A 19,836-nucleotide genomic window follows, 5' to 3' on the forward strand; every position below is an offset into this window, starting at 1 on the left:
TTCATAGTTCGGAAGTGAAACAAATTGTCTAAGATAAAAGTAAGATTACAAATCTTTTTTCCCCAGAAGTTAACTTTTAAAAAATGTAATGTGAAACATTTTCGTGGTGTTAGAAAATATTCTGGAATGTAGTTCTGTCCCTACATTTGGTGGAAGCAAATTAGTGGGGCGGCATGGTAGCACTGCTGCCTTACAGCTCAAGGGACCTGAGTTCAATTCCAGCCTTTGGTGACTGTGTGGAGTCTGTGCATTCTTCCCGTGTCTGCGTGGGTTTCCTCAGGGTGCTCCGATTTTCTCCCACAGTCAAAAGATGTGCAGGCTAGGTGGATTGGCCATACTAAATTTTCCCTTACTTTCCAGAAGATTAGGTGGGGTTATTGAGAAAGGGTGGGGCATAGGTAGGGTACTCTTTCAGAGGGTCTGTGCAAATTGGATGGGCCGAATGGGCTCCTTCTGCACTGTCGGGATTCTATGAGAACCCACATTGCTCGGTGTCCATAAGAGCCTTTCAGTTTTTAATTAATATGATGAAAATCTGTGGAGAGCATCTAAATGCCAGAGATTATTTTGATTACTGACTATAGATAACTGTTCCTCCTCCTCTGACAAAGGACTATGATTTGGAACAATAAACTATTGAATGAGAAGAACAAGATTTTGATTAAATAATGATGGATCTCTGGAGTTAAAGCTAGTTTATTCAAGAGCAATTTACAACCCCCAGCTTGAAAACTTATTTATTTCCCCAACACTTCTCTTAACTGCTTAACCTTTCTAATCCCCGATCAGTATCAATTGTTCCCACAATGTCCCGCCCCCCGACCTTTGTAGTACCTCAGATGTTTTGTATGTTAAAAGTGCTTTATAAATACAGGTTGTTCTAAACCACTGCTAAACTTTGGATCGTTCTTACCATTCAAGCATCATAGCAACATTTTAACAAGAACAACAACCCTTCGTGTTGGAATTTAAAAATATTTGAACATTGTGAAACCAATGAGACTGGGTTATTTTTAGTGTGCCTGCAATTGCCAATTATTGCAGCTAGATTTTCAGTGACTGTTTTATTCTATACAGGCAGAAAAAATATTCTGTTGGTGTAGATTTTCATTTCAACTTAGATGATAACTTATGAGATTGCACGAAGAGGGCGAGGCTGGGAGCAGAACGATCACAGAGCGAGGCCAGCCGCACGGTGATTAGAAAGAACGAAGCCAGGACATAGAAGTGGTCTCTCTCTCTGAATCTGTGCACAGGACGGGAGAGAAATACAAAATAACACAGTCAAATCATAGCAAAAAGCGTCACCTAGGCTGAGTCAACAGGTAAATGTTTAATTTAGTTATCCTACAATGTAAGATTGATTGATTAATTCATAGAAAAACTGAAAGTAAGCCAATTTAATTATATATAAACTTTAACTTATATTTTCTGTTGCATATTGTTTAGCGTTTAATTCTCAGATCTAGATCTAATGGAAGGGGTGGTAATATTATCGGGTTCTGAACTTGTAGGGCTACAGGGATGGGCAGGAAAAATGGGACTGATTGGATTGCTCCACAGAAAACCAGCATGGAATTGATGAGCCAAATAGCCCCCCCCCCCCCCCCCTTCTGTGCTGTAATACCACTATGGACTGAGTTTTCTCATTAGGGGATTTGGGACTGTTTCCATGTCTTGAACCTTGGGGGAAATGTCACTCTTTGGGATTTTTAGGGAGGCATTTTTATTGGCATGGGGACAAGACCCTATTAATTCCCCCAGACATGCCCAAAATTCTGTTCACAAGTAGCCTAGTGTAGCAGGAATTCATAATTTTGTTTGACCAATAGTTAATTGTCACTTTCCAATTTGTGTTCTCATAATTGTCACTTAGGAATGAGACATGTTATGACGATTTGTTAATTTGAAGTTGCTAGAAACATTAAAAATAACAGGTTCCCTTTCCTTATACAAACCGATGATATTAAGCCCACTTTCTTCTCTTTTAGAGCCAGTTGTAGTATCCCTTCCTGACTTATTTAAAATTTCCTTGTCTTATTTCACTGTAAAGTTCTTGAGATGAGACGAGTATGGAGCAGCCTCAGCCTGGTTGTTGATGAATTTAGTGCAATCCATATATGTCAATAATGTCGCTGGGTCAAAATCCTGGAACTCCCTAATAACAGAGTAGGTAAACCTACACCACATAGACTGCAGTGTTCAAGAAGGCTGAGGTTAACACGAAGACACCACCTTCTCATCCTTGCCCCTTGCCTGAGGTGTGGTGACCCTCAGGTTAAACCACCACCTTCGCAAGGACAATTAGGAATGGACAACAAATGCCCACAACTCGTAAAAATTAATTTTAAAAAATTATGCCATGAGTCACAAGTACCTGCGAAATAACACTCTTACTCTTGTCTTCTAAGACTGGGGTTGAAAAAGTAAGTGTTGAAGTAGTCGTATTGTACAGCTCTAAACTGCATCTGCTCCAGCCATTAATTGATCTAGATGTATTTCACAATGTGGCTATTTATCCCATTGAAGCTCAGTTGGCCAGATAGCTTGTTTGTGATATGGGGTGACTCCAATAGCGGGAGTTCAATTCCCCTACTGGCTGAGGTTACCACAAACACCCCGCCTTCTTATCCTTGCCTTCGCCTGAGGTTTGGTGACCCTCCAGTTAAACCACCACCTGTCATTGCAAACTTATCTCTCTCTCAAAGGGGAGAGCATTCTCTGGGACCATGGTGACTTTCATTCATTTCAATTATTTTGTATGTGCACGAGAACTTCAAATATAAACAATGAGTTGAAGGAGTTCAGCTCTCAACAGATGCACCTTCATATGTAAATGAAAATGAATAACTACTATATGTTTCTGATTTTAACTGTACAAATACTTGGTGTCGGATATTTCGGCAGGTGTGTCGGCAACATCTAATCGTGCAGTCATGAGCAAGTTGGCAAAGGACTCAATCATGCTGACAGTGGATGCACATTTGAAAAACAAGAAAGAAGATGTGCTTTTGCACACAAGGCTGGATCATATGTACCATGGCCATCGCATTGTCCTCTCATCATTACAGCAAGAAAGTACAACTGTATCAGAGGACCTACAGAATCTGTTAACCCAAAAAACAATACTCCGAAAATTTAAATTAGATGATTTAATTAGGCAAATAAAGACTTTCAATAAAGGAGACAGAGCTAAGAATTCAAATGATGATTCAATGACAAACGGAATGAATCCTTTGTTTCTTGGAAGAGCTCAAACGGCTCCTTCATCAACAGTGAATAATTTACAATCTGGACAGCGGCGTGCGAGTTTGTTGGGTGCCTGGGCTGGATTAGATGGGAGAACCAGTCCTAATTCTTTTGGTCAAGATGAAATAGATGGAAGATTTTCTACAAATCAGTATATGAAGAATATTTCTCACATGTCCGCTTCTGTTAATAATGGCTCTTCAGGGCCTCCTGGTCTCAGGAGGTCCAAGTCAATTGTGTCTCTGGGGGGGAGAATTGCAGATGGTGGTGATGCCCAGTGTTTAACGCACAAAGAATTACGTCGTATGGCCAGCATTGAAAGCATCTATCAAAAGGAAATGGAAAGACAGAAACTTGACCGTTTGCAAGAACGAGAGAAATTCAGGAAATTATTGGATGAGAAAAGGATAGAGAAAGTAAATGACTTTCTAAAGACATTGGACAAAAAAGTGAAATAACATGCTTGTATTTGTAAGCCATGTTTTGAATCTGCAAATCAGCAATTCTCACTTGGCACCACCATCTGATTTCTCTTTTCGGGTGCTCTCAGATATGTTATATATTCCAGCACTTTGTGTTATTTTGCTTTGTTCCATCAGGTTTTCTATAAGGAGAAATTCCTAACCACTACTCGATTGTAGATGAGTATAGATGAAGATTACTGAGCAATAACAACATACTGCATTATTTTTAATACATATTTGAAATATGATTTGAAACCTGGTGACATTTACAAATGCAGAAATTAAGCTGTTGTAAATCATTATCTGGGGGGGGGGGGGGGGGGTGGGGGGGGACGAGGAGGGGAAGGCCTGTAAAAGGGTGGATTCTTCAGTGGATCCATAATGGGGTCTCTGCCGGTGAGTGGAGGCGGGGCATATCATAGATTATCATAGAATTTACAGTGCAGAAGGAGGCCATTCGGCCCATCGAGTCTGCACCGGCTCTTGGAAAGAGCACCCTACCCAAGGTCAACACCTCCACCCTATCCCCGTAACCCAGAAACCCCACCCAACACTAAGGGCAATTTTGGACACTTAGGGCAATTTATCATGGCCAATCCACCTAACCTGCACATCTTTGGACTGTGGGAGGAAACCGGAGCACCCGGAGGAAACCCAGGCACACACGGGGAGGATGTGCAGACTCCGCACAGACAGTGACCCAAGCCAGAATCGAACCTGGGACCCTGGAGCTGTGAAGCAATTGTGCTATCCACAATGCTACCATTGTCTGGAGAACGGGGCACATTTTGGAGCCAGCTTGGTTGATGTTTTTAAGCCCTGCACATCTCATTCCTGGTGGGAATCTCCACAAGCTCCAGAAAAATGACAAAGTGAGAGAATTGCAATGGGAATCGCGCTGAAACAGCCAGCAGGATTCTCACTGGTTTACTCACCAAAAATCACACTTCGGCCGTGATTCTCTGGCCGCTTTGCGCTCGAACGACAGCACAATGCAGCAGGAGAATCCTGGGGGGTGTCGGATTAGGAACTCCACCCAAAAGGGGCCTGAACAGACAGCGGTCCTGGAAGTAGGTCTTAAACCTACTCAAGACCTACTCACCCAGGATACACTGGCATCCCTCATTGTACAGCCACCCCAGGGAGGCTGCAGCTGGGCGCCAATCAGTGCTAGTCCATACAAACGTGGACTAGGTGGAACGGTACCAAGGGGTTTCCCAGGGCATCGGAGACCCTTGGGTGGTCAGGGCCGGTGCAGGATGGCCTCCTGACCCACCCCCTGGATCGTAGGCACCTTGGCACTGCCCAGCTGGCACCTTGCACGGCCACCCTGGCACTGCCAAGGTGCCCAGATGGCACTGCCAAGGGTCAGGGCCCAAGGCCTCTACCTCTCCCACCACACACATTAATCAGCCCCTCTCTCACTCACCCAAACCAGTAAACAGACACTTTTCAACCCCACCCCGCCTTTGGTCTAGTTACCAGTACCTACGAAGCATAGTCACCAGCTGGGGGTATGGGACCCACACAAGAGCAGAAGATCAAGGTGCCAGGGAGTAACACTCAGGCAAAGCACCAGTCTATCTAGGAAGGACTTGAGGACAGAGAACACCCAGCAACAAAAAAAGCAGTTAGAAACAACACCTGATCTTGATAGGAAGTGCTTCAGAACAAAGAAACAACCTTGTTAAAAAAACATGGATAGAAACAACATCTGCTCAAAAAAGGAAGCACTTTAGAGCTAATGAACCACGAAGCGCCATTAAAAACAAACAAAGCTAATCCCTCCTTTGAAATAATCTGGACCTGTCAATCAAGAGGCTTGTAAAAGGTAATGGACCGTGACATTTAATGTAACAATGAAGCTTAAAGCTTTTAGGCTTCTCAGCAAGCTGAGAGTCTTGAAAAAGTTAAAGGGGAATGAAATAGAATGTGAAAATAGCACTTAAAGAATTTCAACACATCAAAGAGAAGAATTTTACCTTCATCTGACAGATCCCATTTCCAGGCGCAAATCCCGTTTCGGGGCTCTTGTGCAATTCTCCCGACATAGCAGGATTTGTGGTCACAACGTGGCTAGAGAATCGTTGCTTTAGACTTGGTTTTATATGGTCCCTTTCACAGTCTAGAAAGAAAAAACTTGCGCATATATATATATATAAAACCCATAAAAGATTCATGACACTATTTACAGAGCAGCAGTAAGGTGCTTTGGGACATACTGAGGCCATGAAGCATGCTCTCTCTCTCTCTATATATATATATATATATATATATATATGCAAGTTTTTTCTATATATATATATAGAGAGAGAGAGAGAGCATGCTTCATGGCCTCAGTATGTCCCAAAGCACCTTACTGCTGCTCTGTAAATAGTGTCATGAAATCTTTTATGTCCACGTAAACAGGGACTTGATTTTTTCCCTCTTATATCCAAAAGCTGCGCTATGCTGAAATGTCAGCCGAAGAAGCCACTAAAACAAAAATAAGATGAATAGCCTCTTCCTCTTTAAGAGCTGCATGGAACACTCTTTTACATACTGCCAATGGGAGACTGGTACACCAGGGATCATTATTAACTGCAATAATATTACATTTTAACATTATGTCAGAGAAAGTTGAGCCAGCCAGACTTGCTGGGAAAATCCATAGTCCAGCTGAAACAAGGATTCAGCAGAATTAATTTGTCCAGTGCTTAGGGGCTGAAAACCCAAGTACTACTATTTTGAATTCAAATTTTCTCACTTCCAAATTAAAATAACAACATGCAGTTGTAGTATCCTGAATTTCAAAAAGACAATTATTAAAGACAGTGGCAAAGGAAATCAGTTAAAAGAACAAAGAGATTTACAATTGGGAAAGATTGTAAGCTTTGAGAACACTTAGAGGGGACCTGATAGAACTCTTTAACATTATGAATGGGTTGGACAGAGAAGATGTGGATAATGAGACGGTGATGTAGTGGTATTGCCACTGGACTAATAATCCAGAGATCCAGGGTAATGCTCTCAGGACCTGTGTTCAAATCCCACCACAACAGATGGTGGAACTTGAATTCAATTTTTTAAATCTAGAATTAAAAATCTAATGATGACCATGAAAGCATTGTTGATTGTTGCAAAAACCCATTTGGTTTTTGACTCCAGACCAAACAGCAATATGATTAAATGCCCTCTGAAATGACAAACTGTTCACAAGTAGTTAGGGATGGGCTATAAATGCTGGCAAAGCCCATAAAATGTATTTTCCACTTTAGAGAATACAAAACTAAGGGGCACAAATATCAGATGGTTATCCATATTAAGACAATAATGAAAACTAGACAAGGTGAGGTAGATACAATGGGAGGCGACTCGTATGAAATATAAACATAAATATAGACCAGTTGGGCTGAATGGCTTGTTTCAATGCTGTAAATTCTATGCAATTTTATGGAATAACAAACACACGATTTTCTGACAAAAAGACATTCATTTAATTAACATAGGAATACAAAAACATAGCTGGAGTGAAAAATTTCAGTTTGTTTCTGGTGTGAAGAATTTACAAATCTTGCTACAGATCTTGTGATGAAATGTTCACTCTGTAAATGCTATAGAAATAGGTGGAATGGATCCATGAAATATGTGGTATATTCACAGAATCTTCAGAAGTAGACTTGATTCACTGAATGGCCTTTTCTCATTTTTTTCAAGTTTGTATGTATCACCAATAAACCCAAAAGCCAGACCTTCATCTTTTCATATGCCCTTAGACTTAAAGTAATCACCTTAAATAAGGAAACAGATTTGTGTTAGTATGCTTTTGCCATAGTAACATGATCATGCTGTACTCTTATATGAAGCACATACATTTATGTAAGTTACACCGCTAGGTGTTTTCACAGCATAAAATACAAAATTATCTATTTTCGCTCATTCAATGACTACAGAATGCTGGAATGATTTTTACAAATATGCTATTTGGATCAAATGTTTCTTTTGAAATTTGTTTAGTAAACAAAAGTAAATTGAAAAGAAAAATCTTTTTTTTTTTTAAAGAGTATTGTTTACTGAAATAGCAATAATTGTCCTTATAAAAACTGGTATTGTCTTCTGGACTCCATCACTTCTAATCCTTTTCTAGTATGAGCTGCATCCATTAAACCTCAAATCTAGAGCTTGTTTTTTTGTCATTCAACTAATTTTACATCCATGCTGCTACACTTCCTCTCATCCCATGAGCTGAAGTTTTGGAGCTAGCAACCCCTCCCCACAAAGCACAGTGGCACACCGGTTAGCTCTGCTGCCTCACAGAGCCAGGGGCCTGGCTTCAATTCCGGCCTTGGGAGACTTTGTGGAGTTTGCACATTCGCCCCATGTCTGTGTGCGTTTCCTGCGGATGCTCCGGTTTCCTCCCACTGTCCAAAGATGTGCAAGTTAGGTGGGGTTGCAGGGGCGGGAGCCTGGGTAGGGTGTTCTTTCAGAGGGTTGGTGCAGACTTGATGGGCCGAATAGCCTTGTTCTGCACTGTAAAGATCCTATGATTCTCTGAAAGCAGAAATGTAGGTGGCAGGAATGCCTGTAAATACCAGTGCTGAGCAGAGGGAGAACAGGAGAAACCTGCTCTCCTTCCAAATGAGGTCAAATAAACTAATTAAAAAGCTTGTTAGGAACTGGTTGAAGGGCAGTGTGGAAGTTTCAAAGGAGCACATGGGTTTCAAAAGCTGTTAGTTCTTGAACTGCTGCGAGGAAGAGGGTACAAAGTGAGGAACGAGCCAGTCAAAACTGCATCACTGTATCAACCTGCCTCCATGAGAGGGTCAAAGGGAGATTCATTGTGTGATTAGGTATCCTGAGTGGTGCAGGTAGCAGTGAGTCAGCATTGATGAAGTGAGGTGCAGCATGGAGCCACATCTCCAGCTCCCCTCTGATGCTGTGGAAGGTTCTGGCTCAAACTGCAGATCTTTTCCTCAGAACAATCAGCAGCCTCAATGATGGTTGCTGCTGGAATGTAAATGTGCATGCTTTATATGACCCATCTCCATCCCCATTCTCACCAGCTCAGAGTAGACAGGAAACCCTGTCACCATATCAATTAAAGGCTTTCACATGCAAAACCCTGAACGCTAACCAGTTTCTCCCCAGTTGCAGATTTCTAACGTGAAAACAGATCCGGCTACTGTTTCCTGTCTCCATGGTAAAATTTCAACTCCATTTCCCTGATTTTTAAAAATCATTATTCTCTATGAAACATCTTAACACATGGCTTCTGAAAATCTATGTGCACTAAATATACTGCATGTCTTTAATGCATCCAACTTTTCATACATTCAAGAAAATATTAAATTTATCAAATACAACTAATCTTTAATAAACCCACAGTGACTGTCCTTGAATAATCTATGTAATTCTATATGCTCACTAATTTTATCTCAAATTATATTGTATTTTAAGATACAAACAGAAAATACTGGAAAATCTCAGCAGGTCTGGCAGGATCAGTGGAGAGAGAAACAGTTAACATTTCACATGAGGAGAGTTTTGGAAAGTTAAAGAGAAAGAATGAGGCAATAGTACAGTGAGTAATGATATCTAGGAAGGGACAGAGCATACAAACATAAGAGTGAATCAGCAAACAAGGTAAGAATAGGAAAAATGGTAAAAAGACAGCATTAAAAGTTCTTCATCTCGAACAAGGCTATTTTAGATCTTACAATGTGTAATGATACAGGGTTCAGTAATTACCTCATAGTAAAGGTAAGAGTGACCATAACAGGACAGAATTTCAAATTCTGGGGTGGAATTTTAAGCCTGCGTTATCGGCAGTGTAAAGGGTGACGCGGGCCCAAAATCTTGGAAGAGTCAGGAAATGAGATTCACGCTGGTGAAATATTGTTTCCTGATTTTCCCCACCCGATGCCAGTGACATATCGAGGTTCTGTCCTCTCAATTCAATGCATTTTAATAAATGTAAACATCATTAAAGGGCTTCCCAGCCATATGATACCCCACACTGTATATTCATACCGTGCCAATGTGATGTCACGTTGACGGGGTTTGCAATAGGTATATGAAAATGGCAATCAGCCGTGGGGAACCCGCCAGGGACGCCAAGTGGTATTGCCTCTGAGGTGAGAGGATTGTGCCCAGACATTGCCGTATGTCGGTGGGAGAGGCTGGGATTCCCCTATCTCTGTGGAGCCAATGTTGCCGGCTCTATCAGGCTCCATCCTGCCACAGAGACGGCAAAAGCCACGCCCCCATTTGTTTTTGCACAGTGTGCACTAAAATCTGGAGAGAAAATGTGTCTGTGCAGCTGGAGAGCTACATGCCGGTGTTCTCGCCTCAGCCAACATTCTATCAATCAGGGGAAGATTCCGCTCTCTATTTGAGGGTGAGAAAATTTGTGTTTGAAATCTTAACTTAAATAAAGGCAATTACAAAGGTGTGAAGATAGAGTTGGCTAAATTGAAATGGGGAAAATAGGTAAACAGCAGTAGATATTTGAGGACTTGCAGGTATTTCATAACTGTGGCACGGTGGTACAGTGGTTAGCACTGCTGCCTCATGGTGCCGAGGACCCGGGTTCGATCCCGGCCCTAGGTCACTATGTAGAGTTTTCATATTCTCCCCTTGTCTGCTTGGGTCTCACCCCCACAACCCAAAAAGATGTGCAGGGTAAGTGGATCGGCCATGCTAAAAATTGCCCCTTAATTGGAAAAAACGTTAAAAATTAAAAAAGAAAGCATTGACTTCTCTTAGAGGTTGAGAGTGGAATTAATAATGTGAAACAAGGGTATTTTGTTTATCTCTTTCCAGTAGGTGTCACAGAAAACAATCCAAGAATAGAAAATCAAAAGGCAAAGGGAAGGAAGCACTTAAAACAATCATAATCACTGGAGAAAAAGTACATGGAAACCTAATGAGACTAAAGGCTGACATGCCCCTTGCTCCCCACCCCTTCGCCACGTGTTGAGTGGCAGCAGAGGCAGTCTGCCATTAGCCGGAGACAGAACCTTTTGGTTCACCAGTTGTAAATGATGTTTCCTGTTGAATGGACCACCGCCGCCGGGGTGAGGGTGCCACTTTGGCGGGACCTCAAGATCCTACTGGCGAAAGGCTAGAAGATTCCTGCTGTTATTTCTCACATGTGCCTTGCATAAATGGCTAAAATCTGTCGTGTACCAAACCCAACCAAATGTAACTGAGTTTCTCTAATCTTTTCATTTTAAAGCTGATTGATACTAAAGGTTCTTTCAAAGCTTTTTGTCGTCATTGTGCTTAAACATTTCTCATTCAGATCAATCGGGCTTTGAGCATGCATTGGTTGCAAGCTTCCAATATTGCCTATATTTTGGAAAGGTCCCAGTAAGTTGGAAAACTACATATGTAATACCTATATTCAAGAAAGGAGGGAAAGAAAGCAGGAAATATAGGCTAGTTAGTCGAACATCATTCACTGGTAAAATGCTCAAATTCATTATTGAAGATATAACAGCGGGTCATTTATTTATTATTATAGATTTGTTTCTTAAAATTATAGAATCACTACAGTGCAGAAGGAGGCCATTGGGCCCATCAAGTCTGCACTGACCTTCTGAAAGAGCACCCCACTCAGTCCCATTCCCTCGCCCTATCCTCGTAACCCTAACCATTGGACACTAAGGGGCAATTTAACGGGGGGATCGTGCAAAGTACACACAGTCACCCCGGGTCAGAACCGGGGTCCCTGGTACTGTGAGGCAGCAGTGCTAACCATTGTGCCATATAATTTTGAAAAAGGGACCACAAAGCACTTGCATTATTCCCTGCACAAATGTGGCATTACACAACTGCACAGTTCCATTTATGCAGCGCAGGTTAGGAGTCATATCTGACAATAGCTTTCACCCCGTGTTTCATGGGTACAATTGACATTATCAAGGCACACCTCCATGAATCCTCTCGTCCTTGGGTCACAACAGTCCTGGTGGTATAACTTTCCAGAGTTCCTTATCAACTGATCAAACACTGGGTTCACGGTTTGGTCACTTCTGGGAAAATAATATGTGTTTAACGTCTTTGAGCTATTCAGACAGCTTTCGGGGTTTTGGACCTTTGTTTAGCAAGCTCGCTAATAGTCTCTTGTCAACTTTACTGCCAAACAGAAAAACTGTCCTCTTTCTGAGAGAATTGTTTCTTTTCCTTACAAGAATTCAGTGTATTCTTCTTTCTGTCGCTTTCAACTTTCTCTTTGTGTCTACATCGCAGTCATTACCCTCCAGCTCCACAAAGTTCTCTTTTGAGTCTGGCTACAGTGTCTGAACATTAACTTCCTTTCTGCTGGGACCGCTTCCAGATTAGGGTTTCTAGGTCACATGTCACGTAGTCAGTGGACACAGTGGGCGAGATTCTCTCTGACGCCGGTCCGCCGATTCTCCGGTGAGCGGAGAATCAGCGCCATTGGCACCGGTGCGGTCGGTCGGGGGCCGCGCCCGGCGATTCTCTGCCCAGGATGGGCCGAGTGGCCGCAAAACAAATCAGAGTCCCGCCGGCGCCATCACGTGTGGTCTTACCCGACGGGGCCTCGGCGTGCATCCTTTTGGGGGCGGCCTGGTGGGGGGAGGGAGGGGGTGGCCTGGTGGTGGGGGGGTCCGACCCCAGTGTGGGGGGGGGGGGGGCACTCCGCTGTGGCCTGGCCCGCAATCGGGGCCTACCGATCGGCGGGCCGGCCCCTCGGGCTGGGGGTCTTTTTTGCTCCGCGCCGGTCCCTGTAGTCCTACGTCATGTTGTGTCGGGGCCTGTGCAGAGAAGGAAGCCACCACGCATGCGTGCAATCGCGCCGGTCGCAGCGCGCATGCGCAGACCTGAGGCGCACACTTGAGGCCGGTATCGGCAGCTGGAGCGGCGTAGGTCGCTCCAGTGCCATGCTGGCCTTCAGAAGGGCTCGGAACCGCTGCTCCTGGGGGCCTGTTGACGCCGTTGTGAAACGCAACGGCGTTTACGACGGAGTCAACACTTAGCCTCAGGATCAGAGAATCCCGGCCAGTGTTTTTTTTTATAAATGTTTTTTATTGGGTTTTTGAACAAAGTATATTTACAGTTATGTACACAGAATAAAATATATATATATATATATATATATGAGAAGAAAACACAAAAAAAACTTGGTAGATATTATGCACTAGCTCAACAACAGCAACTCCGTACAGTTAGCAAAATTATTTTTAACACATAAACACCCCCCACCTGTTTGTGGGGGGTGGGGAAACTGGGGAAGGTACATATACATTTGGGTGCCGGGGAGACCTTTACATTAGTTATGTCCAATATACAGAGGGCAATACGCGAATGGATCTGGCGTTGGTGTTGTTACTTGCAGTAGACACAGTGTTAAACACTACCAAAATTTGGTCATCTCTACTTCTTTGAACCCAAAATTGCATTGCATAGCTATTAGTGCAGGAGCACTGGTCACCAAAATTGGTCACTCATAAACTGCAGTGGGTGTTTTGGGTGATATACCAAAAATAAGTCATTATCTGTAATGTTACTGTTACAATTGCAGTGTTCACAGTGAAAAATGGGAAGGCAGACACAAATAAGGGTCAGCACTTCTTAGCCTTACCTCAGTTTCTCAATACTCACCAAGTTTCTCTGCAGCTTCAACACACACACTTGGATACATCCCCTCCCTGTAAGTGGCACAGATAACATATAATCCTGTCTTTACTAATACCAGGCCTACGTTATCCTGTTGAAAGAAACCAACATCCAGTTGTTAAACAGCTTAATTCATGACACAGTATCAGTTTTGAAATTTTAACAATTATTAACTCACAGATATGCCCTTCATAAAATGTTCAAACTGTAGTACACAACACTGAACCAAATGTAATTCAATTTCTCTTATCTTGTCATTTAAAAAAAACCTTTTTATTCAGAAAGGTTTTTCATTATAATTTCATAGAATTTATTTCATAGAATTTACAGTGCAGAAGGAGGCCATTCGGCCCATCGAGTCTGCACAGGCTCTTGGAAAGAGCACCCTACCCAAGGTCAACACCTCCACCCTATCCCCATAACCCAGTAACCCCACCCAACACTAAGGGCAATTTTGGACACTAAGGGCAATTTATCATGGCCAATCCACCTAACCTGCACATCTTTGGACTGTGGGAGGATACCGGAGCACCCGGAGAAAACCCACGCACACACGGGGAGGATGTGCAGACTCCGCACAGACAGTGACCCAAGCCGGAATCGAACCTGGGACCCTGGAGCTGTGAAGCAATTGTGCTATCCACAAGGCTACCGTGCTGCCCTAAAGTAGATCAAGACACTAACATATAGCAAATACCTTTACAAAATAAACTCATCCGACTTCTGGTGGTGGTCATGGAGTGAGTGATCGCACACAGGGTAGCTCAGTCTCAAAGGTGTTGGTTTGAGCTTTTTTTATCCGAAAACGGGGGAAATTTGACAGGAATGTGTAACTGAAGGTGTGGAGGCGGAGTACACACGTGAGTGGCATGTCTGTTGATTATCAGACCCGGCAGAAGAAGGTTAAAGACCTGGCAAAGGAACTGGAGGAGATCTGTGGAGCTGTAGCAATTGGGAAGATGGCAGAGAGGGAAGGTTTGTCGCAAGTTGGAAAACCCCAGATGGAGCAGTTGATGGCATTTATTAGAGAGGAGATCTGCTGGCAGCGAAAGGAGATGCATGAAGATCGGTCGAAGGCCATCAAGGGAGTGGTAGCACCCTGAAAGGATCAATGGAGGGGGTTGAGAGGTGCCTGGAGGCACAGGGGTCGCAGATCCAGGAGATGGAGAAGGACATGGGAGGGGAACAGGGTCCGAATCTATCAGAACATTGGAGCAGAGCTGGCGAAAAGTCGCGCTGGGTTCAATAAGGCCAAAGCAGTTCTATACCGGGTTTGGGGTACTGTACCTCATGAAACTGTGGGTGAACTATGAAGGCCGGGAACAACAGAGATCGGAGGGGCTGGAGGGTGGAGGGCTTTTTCTCGCATGGGGTGATTTTGCTGTTCTGATTGTTTGCTAAGGGGCAACAAGTTTTTAAGGGGGCAACTGCTGTTTGTAGTGTTTTTCTTTTTCGAGGGTGTGACCTGTGGTTTTGGATCTGTCTTTGTTTGTATGGGGAAGGGCAGGATCCACAGGGAGCCGTTTACACAGACCAAAGAGGGAAGGAGGAGCCTTTGGGTAGGAGCTGCCACGCTGGCAGGTAATGCTGGTGAATGGATGTGTGTTGGTGGAGGTGGCCCTGCGGGTTGGCCAAGTGGGAGTGGAGAGGGGCAGGCGACGTGGCAGTGTTGGAGAATGAATGGGGTCATGGGCGGAGAAGGGGGCCTTCTTGGATAGGTCCGGTTCAGGGCAAAATTAAAGGAGGTAGAACTGGAAGGGGGCAATGGCGGACAGGAGAGGAGAGTGGAGGCACAAGCCTCCGGTAAGGTTCGTAACATGTAATGTATGGGGATTGAACAGGCAGGTGAAGAAGTCCCGGGTCTATGCGCATTTGAGGAGCTTGAAGGCAGGGGTAGTCTTTCAGCAGCAGATGCACCTCTGGGTGAAGCATCAGGTTAGGTTGAGAACGGGATGGGTTGGTCAGGTATTTCACTCGGGGTTTGATTCAAAGTCGTGCAGGATGGGTATCGTTTTGAGCAAAAGGATGGAGTTTGTAGGAATTGTTCGTCGCAGGGTAGGAGGAGGGAGGGGAGTGGGTGAAAAGAGGGAAAGATTTGCACGAACTGTGAGGTGTGGAGAAGGTTTTCTGATTTATTTATGATTTTATACCTTTGAATACCTTCTTCCATCGGGCAGGAGATACAGAAGTCTGAGAACACGCACAAACAGACTCAAAAATAGGTTCTTCTCCGCTGTTACCAGACTCCTAAATGACCCTCTTATGAACTGACCTCATTAACACTACACCCTGTATGCTTCATCCGATGCCGGTGCTTACGTAGTTACATTGTATACCTTGTGTTGCCCTATTATGTATTTTCTTTTCTTCCCATGTACTTAATGATCTGTTGAACTGCTCGCAGAAAAATACTTTTTACTATACCTCGGTACACGTGACAATAAACAAATCCAATCCAATCCAATATGTTTAAATTAAATAATAATAATCTTTATTGTCACAAGTAGGCTTACATTAACACTGCAATGAAGAGACTTCCGGGTGCGGCTATGCAGAGCTAGGTCGCATATTCGGCAGCTCCCGCTTGGAATGGACTTTTGGGCTCTTTTACAGGGCCCCCACGGCATTTGTTTGACATTTCCTGGTGTGGGAAAAAGACTGCAGCATTCCCCTGACAATGTCCCCCAGGAATGTTGTGTCTTTTGGCTGCGAGACCCGGCAGAAACAGTGAAGGATTTGGTTTGATCTGCAGCAATAGACAGAGGCCTCTTCCAGCATGCAGGCGGGGGAAGGGCAAGCTTAAAGCTGCAATCTGACTTAATCAAAGGTGAATTCTAGCAGCAGAGGGAACAACTGTGAAAGGATCTACCAAGGCCATTGAAGAGGTGGGGACGAGGCTTCTGGTGGCGGCCATGGAGGAGTAGGTCACGCATTCGGCAGCTCCAGTCTGGAACCGACTCTCAGACCTTTTTCAGGAGTTTCCATAGACTTTTTGGGGCAGACTGGTGAAGCAAACACTGCCAACTTCTATGAAACGGACCAAAAGTGTAACGGCCAAAGGAGCGGCACTGGAGCAACGGGAGAAGCGAGGGAAAGAAAACAAAATGGCAGCGGCCAGGGATAAAGGGGAGCTGCAGGAGTTCATCAAGCGCTGCTTCGAGGAGCAGCGCGAGGAGATGCGCAAAGAGATGTTGGCGCCTATGCTTTCGGCAATTGAAGGACTTGGGATCACGCAGAAGGCCCACGAAGCTAAGATCCAGGAGGTACAGAAAAGAGTCAGTCAGAACGAGGATGAGCTCGTGGGCCTGACGGTGAGAGTGGAGCAGAACGAGGCGCTACACAAGAGGTGGGCGGAAAGACTCGAAGACCTGGAGAACAGGTCGAGGAGAAAGAATCTGCGAATCCTGGGTCTCCCTGAGGGAGTGGAGGGGGCTGATGCCGGGGCATACGCGAGCACGATGCTCGAGACGATGATGGGCACGAAGGCCCCTTCGAGGCTGCTGGAGTTGGACGGGGCACATCGGGTGCTGGCGAAGAAGCCCCAGGCAAATGAGCCGCCAAGGGCGATGGTGGTGAGGTTCCACCGGTTCACGGACAGAGAGTGGGTCCTGAGATGGGCCAAGAAGGAGCGGAGCAGTAAGTGGGACAATGCAGAGATTCGAATATACCCGGACTGGCGCATGGAGGTTGCAAAGCGGAGAGCGGGTTTCAACCGGGCCAAAGCGGCGTTGTACCGGAAAGAAGTGAAATTCGGAATGCTGCAGCCAGCGCGACTGTGGGTCACATACAAGGGCCAACACTATTACTTTTAAACGCCTGAGGAGGCGTGGACCTTTGTACAAGCCGAAAAGTTGGACTCTAACTGAGGGTTTGTGAGGGTGGGGGGGATGTTTTGGGGTTTGATGTGTGATGGTTGTTGTATATAGGGGGTCAATTGCGCGCAGGAAATGTTACATGGGCTGGGGAAGAGAGACAAGGCCGCGACAGGAGCTGCGCCAGAGGGGGCGGAGCGGGCTTTGGAAAGCACGGGGTTTTTTCCCACGCGCGGGAAGAAAGGCGGGAAGGGGAATGAAGGAATGCATATGGATTGGGAGACTCCCACGCGGGGAGGTCAATGGGACGGCGGGGGAAGCCGGGGTCAGCAGGCGTCAGCTGACTTACGGGAGTGACATGGGGGGGGCAAAAAAGCTAGACAGGGGTCTAGCGGGGGTGAGGGGAGAGGGGGAAGGGGGGGGAAAGGGCTGCTGCTGCACTGGCCGAAAGGGAATGGGACACAGAAGAGGTGGTCGGGACGGGGGTCCCCCCTCTGGGGGACTGGAGGGTGAGGGAGGCATGGACACGGGACTGGCCCAGAAAAGGAGATGGCTAGTCGGCGGGGCGAGGTGAGAGCCCCTCCAATCTGGCTGATAACGTGGAATGTGAGGGGCCTGAATGGTCCGGTGAAGAGGGCTCGAGTGTTCGCGCACTGAAAGGGACTGAAGGCGGACGTGGCCATGCTCCAAGAGACACATCTGAAGGTGGCGGACCAGGTCAGGTTAAGAAAGGGATGGGTAGGACAGGTATTCCTTTCGGGACTGGACGCGAAGAATAGAGGGGTGGCAATATTGGTGGGAAAGCGGGTGTCATTTGAGGCCAAGACTATTGTAGCGGACAATGGAGGGCGAGATGTAATGGTGAGCGGTAGGCTGCAAGGGACGTGGGTGGTGTTGGTAAACGTATACGCCCCGAACTGGGATGATACAGGATTCATGAAGCGCATGTTGGGGCGCATTCCGGACCTGGAGATAGGAGGCCTAATAATGGGAGGGGACTTCAATACAGTGTTGGATCCAGCACTGGACCGCTCCAAATCAAGGACTGGAAAGAGGCCGGCGGCGGCCAAGGTACTTAGGGGGTTTATGGATCAGATGGGGGGAGTGGACCCATGGCGGTTTGCAAGGCCGCAGGCCAGGGAATTTTCTTTCTTCTCCCATGTACACAAAGCCTACTCCCGGATAGATTTCTTTGTTCTGGGTAGGGCGCTCATCCCGAGAGTGGAGGGGACGGAGTATTCGGCTATAGCCGTTTCGGACTATGCCCCGCACTGGGTGGAACTGGGGCTTGGAGAGGAGAGGGACCAACGCCCGTTGTGGCGGCTGGATGTGGGACTGCTGGCGGACGAGGTGGTGTGTGGGAAGGTGAGGGGGTGTATCGAAAGGTACTTGGAGGCCAATGACAACGGGGAGGTGCGGGTGGTATGGGAGGCGTTGAAGCTAATTTCCATTAGGGCTCATAGGGAGAAGACAGAGGGTATGGAAAGGGAGAGGTTAGTGGGGGAGATTTTGAGAGTGGACAGGAGATACGCAGAGGCCCCGGAGGAAAGATTACTTGGGGAAAGACGACGGCTCCAGATGGAGTTTGACCTGTTGACCACAGGGAAGGCGGAGGCACAGTGGAGGAAAGCGCAGGGGGCGACCTACGAGTATGGGGAAAAGGCTAATCAGATGCTGGCACACCAGCTCCATAAGAGGATGGCAGCGAGGGAAATAGGGGGAGTCAAAGATGGAAGGGGAGCCACGGTTCGGAGTGCGACGAAAATAAATGAGGTATTCAAGGCCTTTTATGAAGAGCTGTACAGATCCCAGCCCCCAGCGGGGGAAGAGGGGATGAGACGATTCTTAGATCAGCTGAGATTCCCGAGGGTGGAGGAGCAAGAGGTGGCTGGTTTGGGGGCACCAATTGGGTGGGAGGAGCTGAGCAAGGGTTTGGGGAGCATGCAGGCGGGGAAGGCCCCGGGACCGGACGGATTCCCGGTGGAGTTCTACAGGAAGTACGCAGACCTGTTGGCCCCGCTACTGGTGAGGACCTTTAATGAGGCAAGAGAGGAGTGGACCCTGCCCCCGACAATGTCGGAAGCGACAATTTCTTTAATCCTAAAGCGGGACAAGGACCCACTGCAATGTGGATCGTACAGGCCGATCTCGCTCCTCAATGTGGATGCAAAGTTGCTGGCAAAAGTGCTGGCCACGAGGATCGAGGACTGTGTCCCGGGGGTAATCCACGAGGACCAGACGGGATTTGTAAAGGGCAGGCAACTAAACACCAATGTGCGGCGGCTCTTAAACGTGATAATGATGCCATCGGAGGAGGGAGAGGCGGAGATAGTGGCAGCTATGGACGCGGAGAAGGCCTTTGACCGAGTAGAGTGGGAGTCCTTCTGGGAGGTGCTGCGTAGGTTTGGGTTCGGGGTAGGGTTTATCAATTGGGTTAAGCTCCTTTACAGAGCCCCGGTGGCGAGTGTAGTGACGAACCGGCGGAGGTCGGAGTACTTTCGACTGTACCGAGGGACGAGGCAGGGGTGCCCCCTGTCCCCCCTGTCGTTCGCATTGGCGATCGAACCATTGGCCATGTCATTGAGGGAGTCTAATAAATGGAGGGGGGTGGTCCGAGGGGGAGAAGAGCATCGGGTGTCGCTATATGCGGATGACCTGTTGCTGTACGTGGCGAATCCAATGGAGGG

At 46.2% G+C, this 19,836-nt stretch overlaps 1 protein-coding gene across 4 annotated transcripts in view; it reads right to left on the reverse strand.

The window, feature by feature from the left end:
• Positions 1 to 680: 680 nt before the first annotated feature.
• Positions 681 to 19,836, reverse strand: part of pfn4 (profilin family member 4) — a 56,337-nt gene continuing 37,181 nt past the window's right edge. For 3 of the 4 annotated variants that reach the window (XM_072499117.1, XM_072499115.1, XM_072499116.1), the window contains 3 exons: positions 13,323 to 13,428; positions 5,696 to 5,838; positions 681 to 1,246 (listed from right to left, as the gene is read on the reverse strand). In XM_072499117.1, the coding sequence (XP_072355218.1) occupies positions 1,172 to 1,246; positions 5,696 to 5,838; positions 13,323 to 13,428 (324 nt within the window). In that variant the 3' untranslated portion in view covers positions 681 to 1,171. Of the gene's footprint in view, positions 1,247 to 5,695; positions 5,839 to 7,165; positions 7,484 to 13,322; positions 13,429 to 19,836 lie in introns of those variants that run through there. The other variant, XM_072499118.1, reaches the window with a different exon arrangement.

This window comes from Scyliorhinus torazame, chromosome 4, assembly GCF_047496885.1.
Source record: "Scyliorhinus torazame isolate Kashiwa2021f chromosome 4, sScyTor2.1, whole genome shotgun sequence".
In the NCBI taxonomy this organism is placed as follows: Eukaryota; Metazoa; Chordata; class Chondrichthyes; order Carcharhiniformes; family Scyliorhinidae; genus Scyliorhinus; species Scyliorhinus torazame.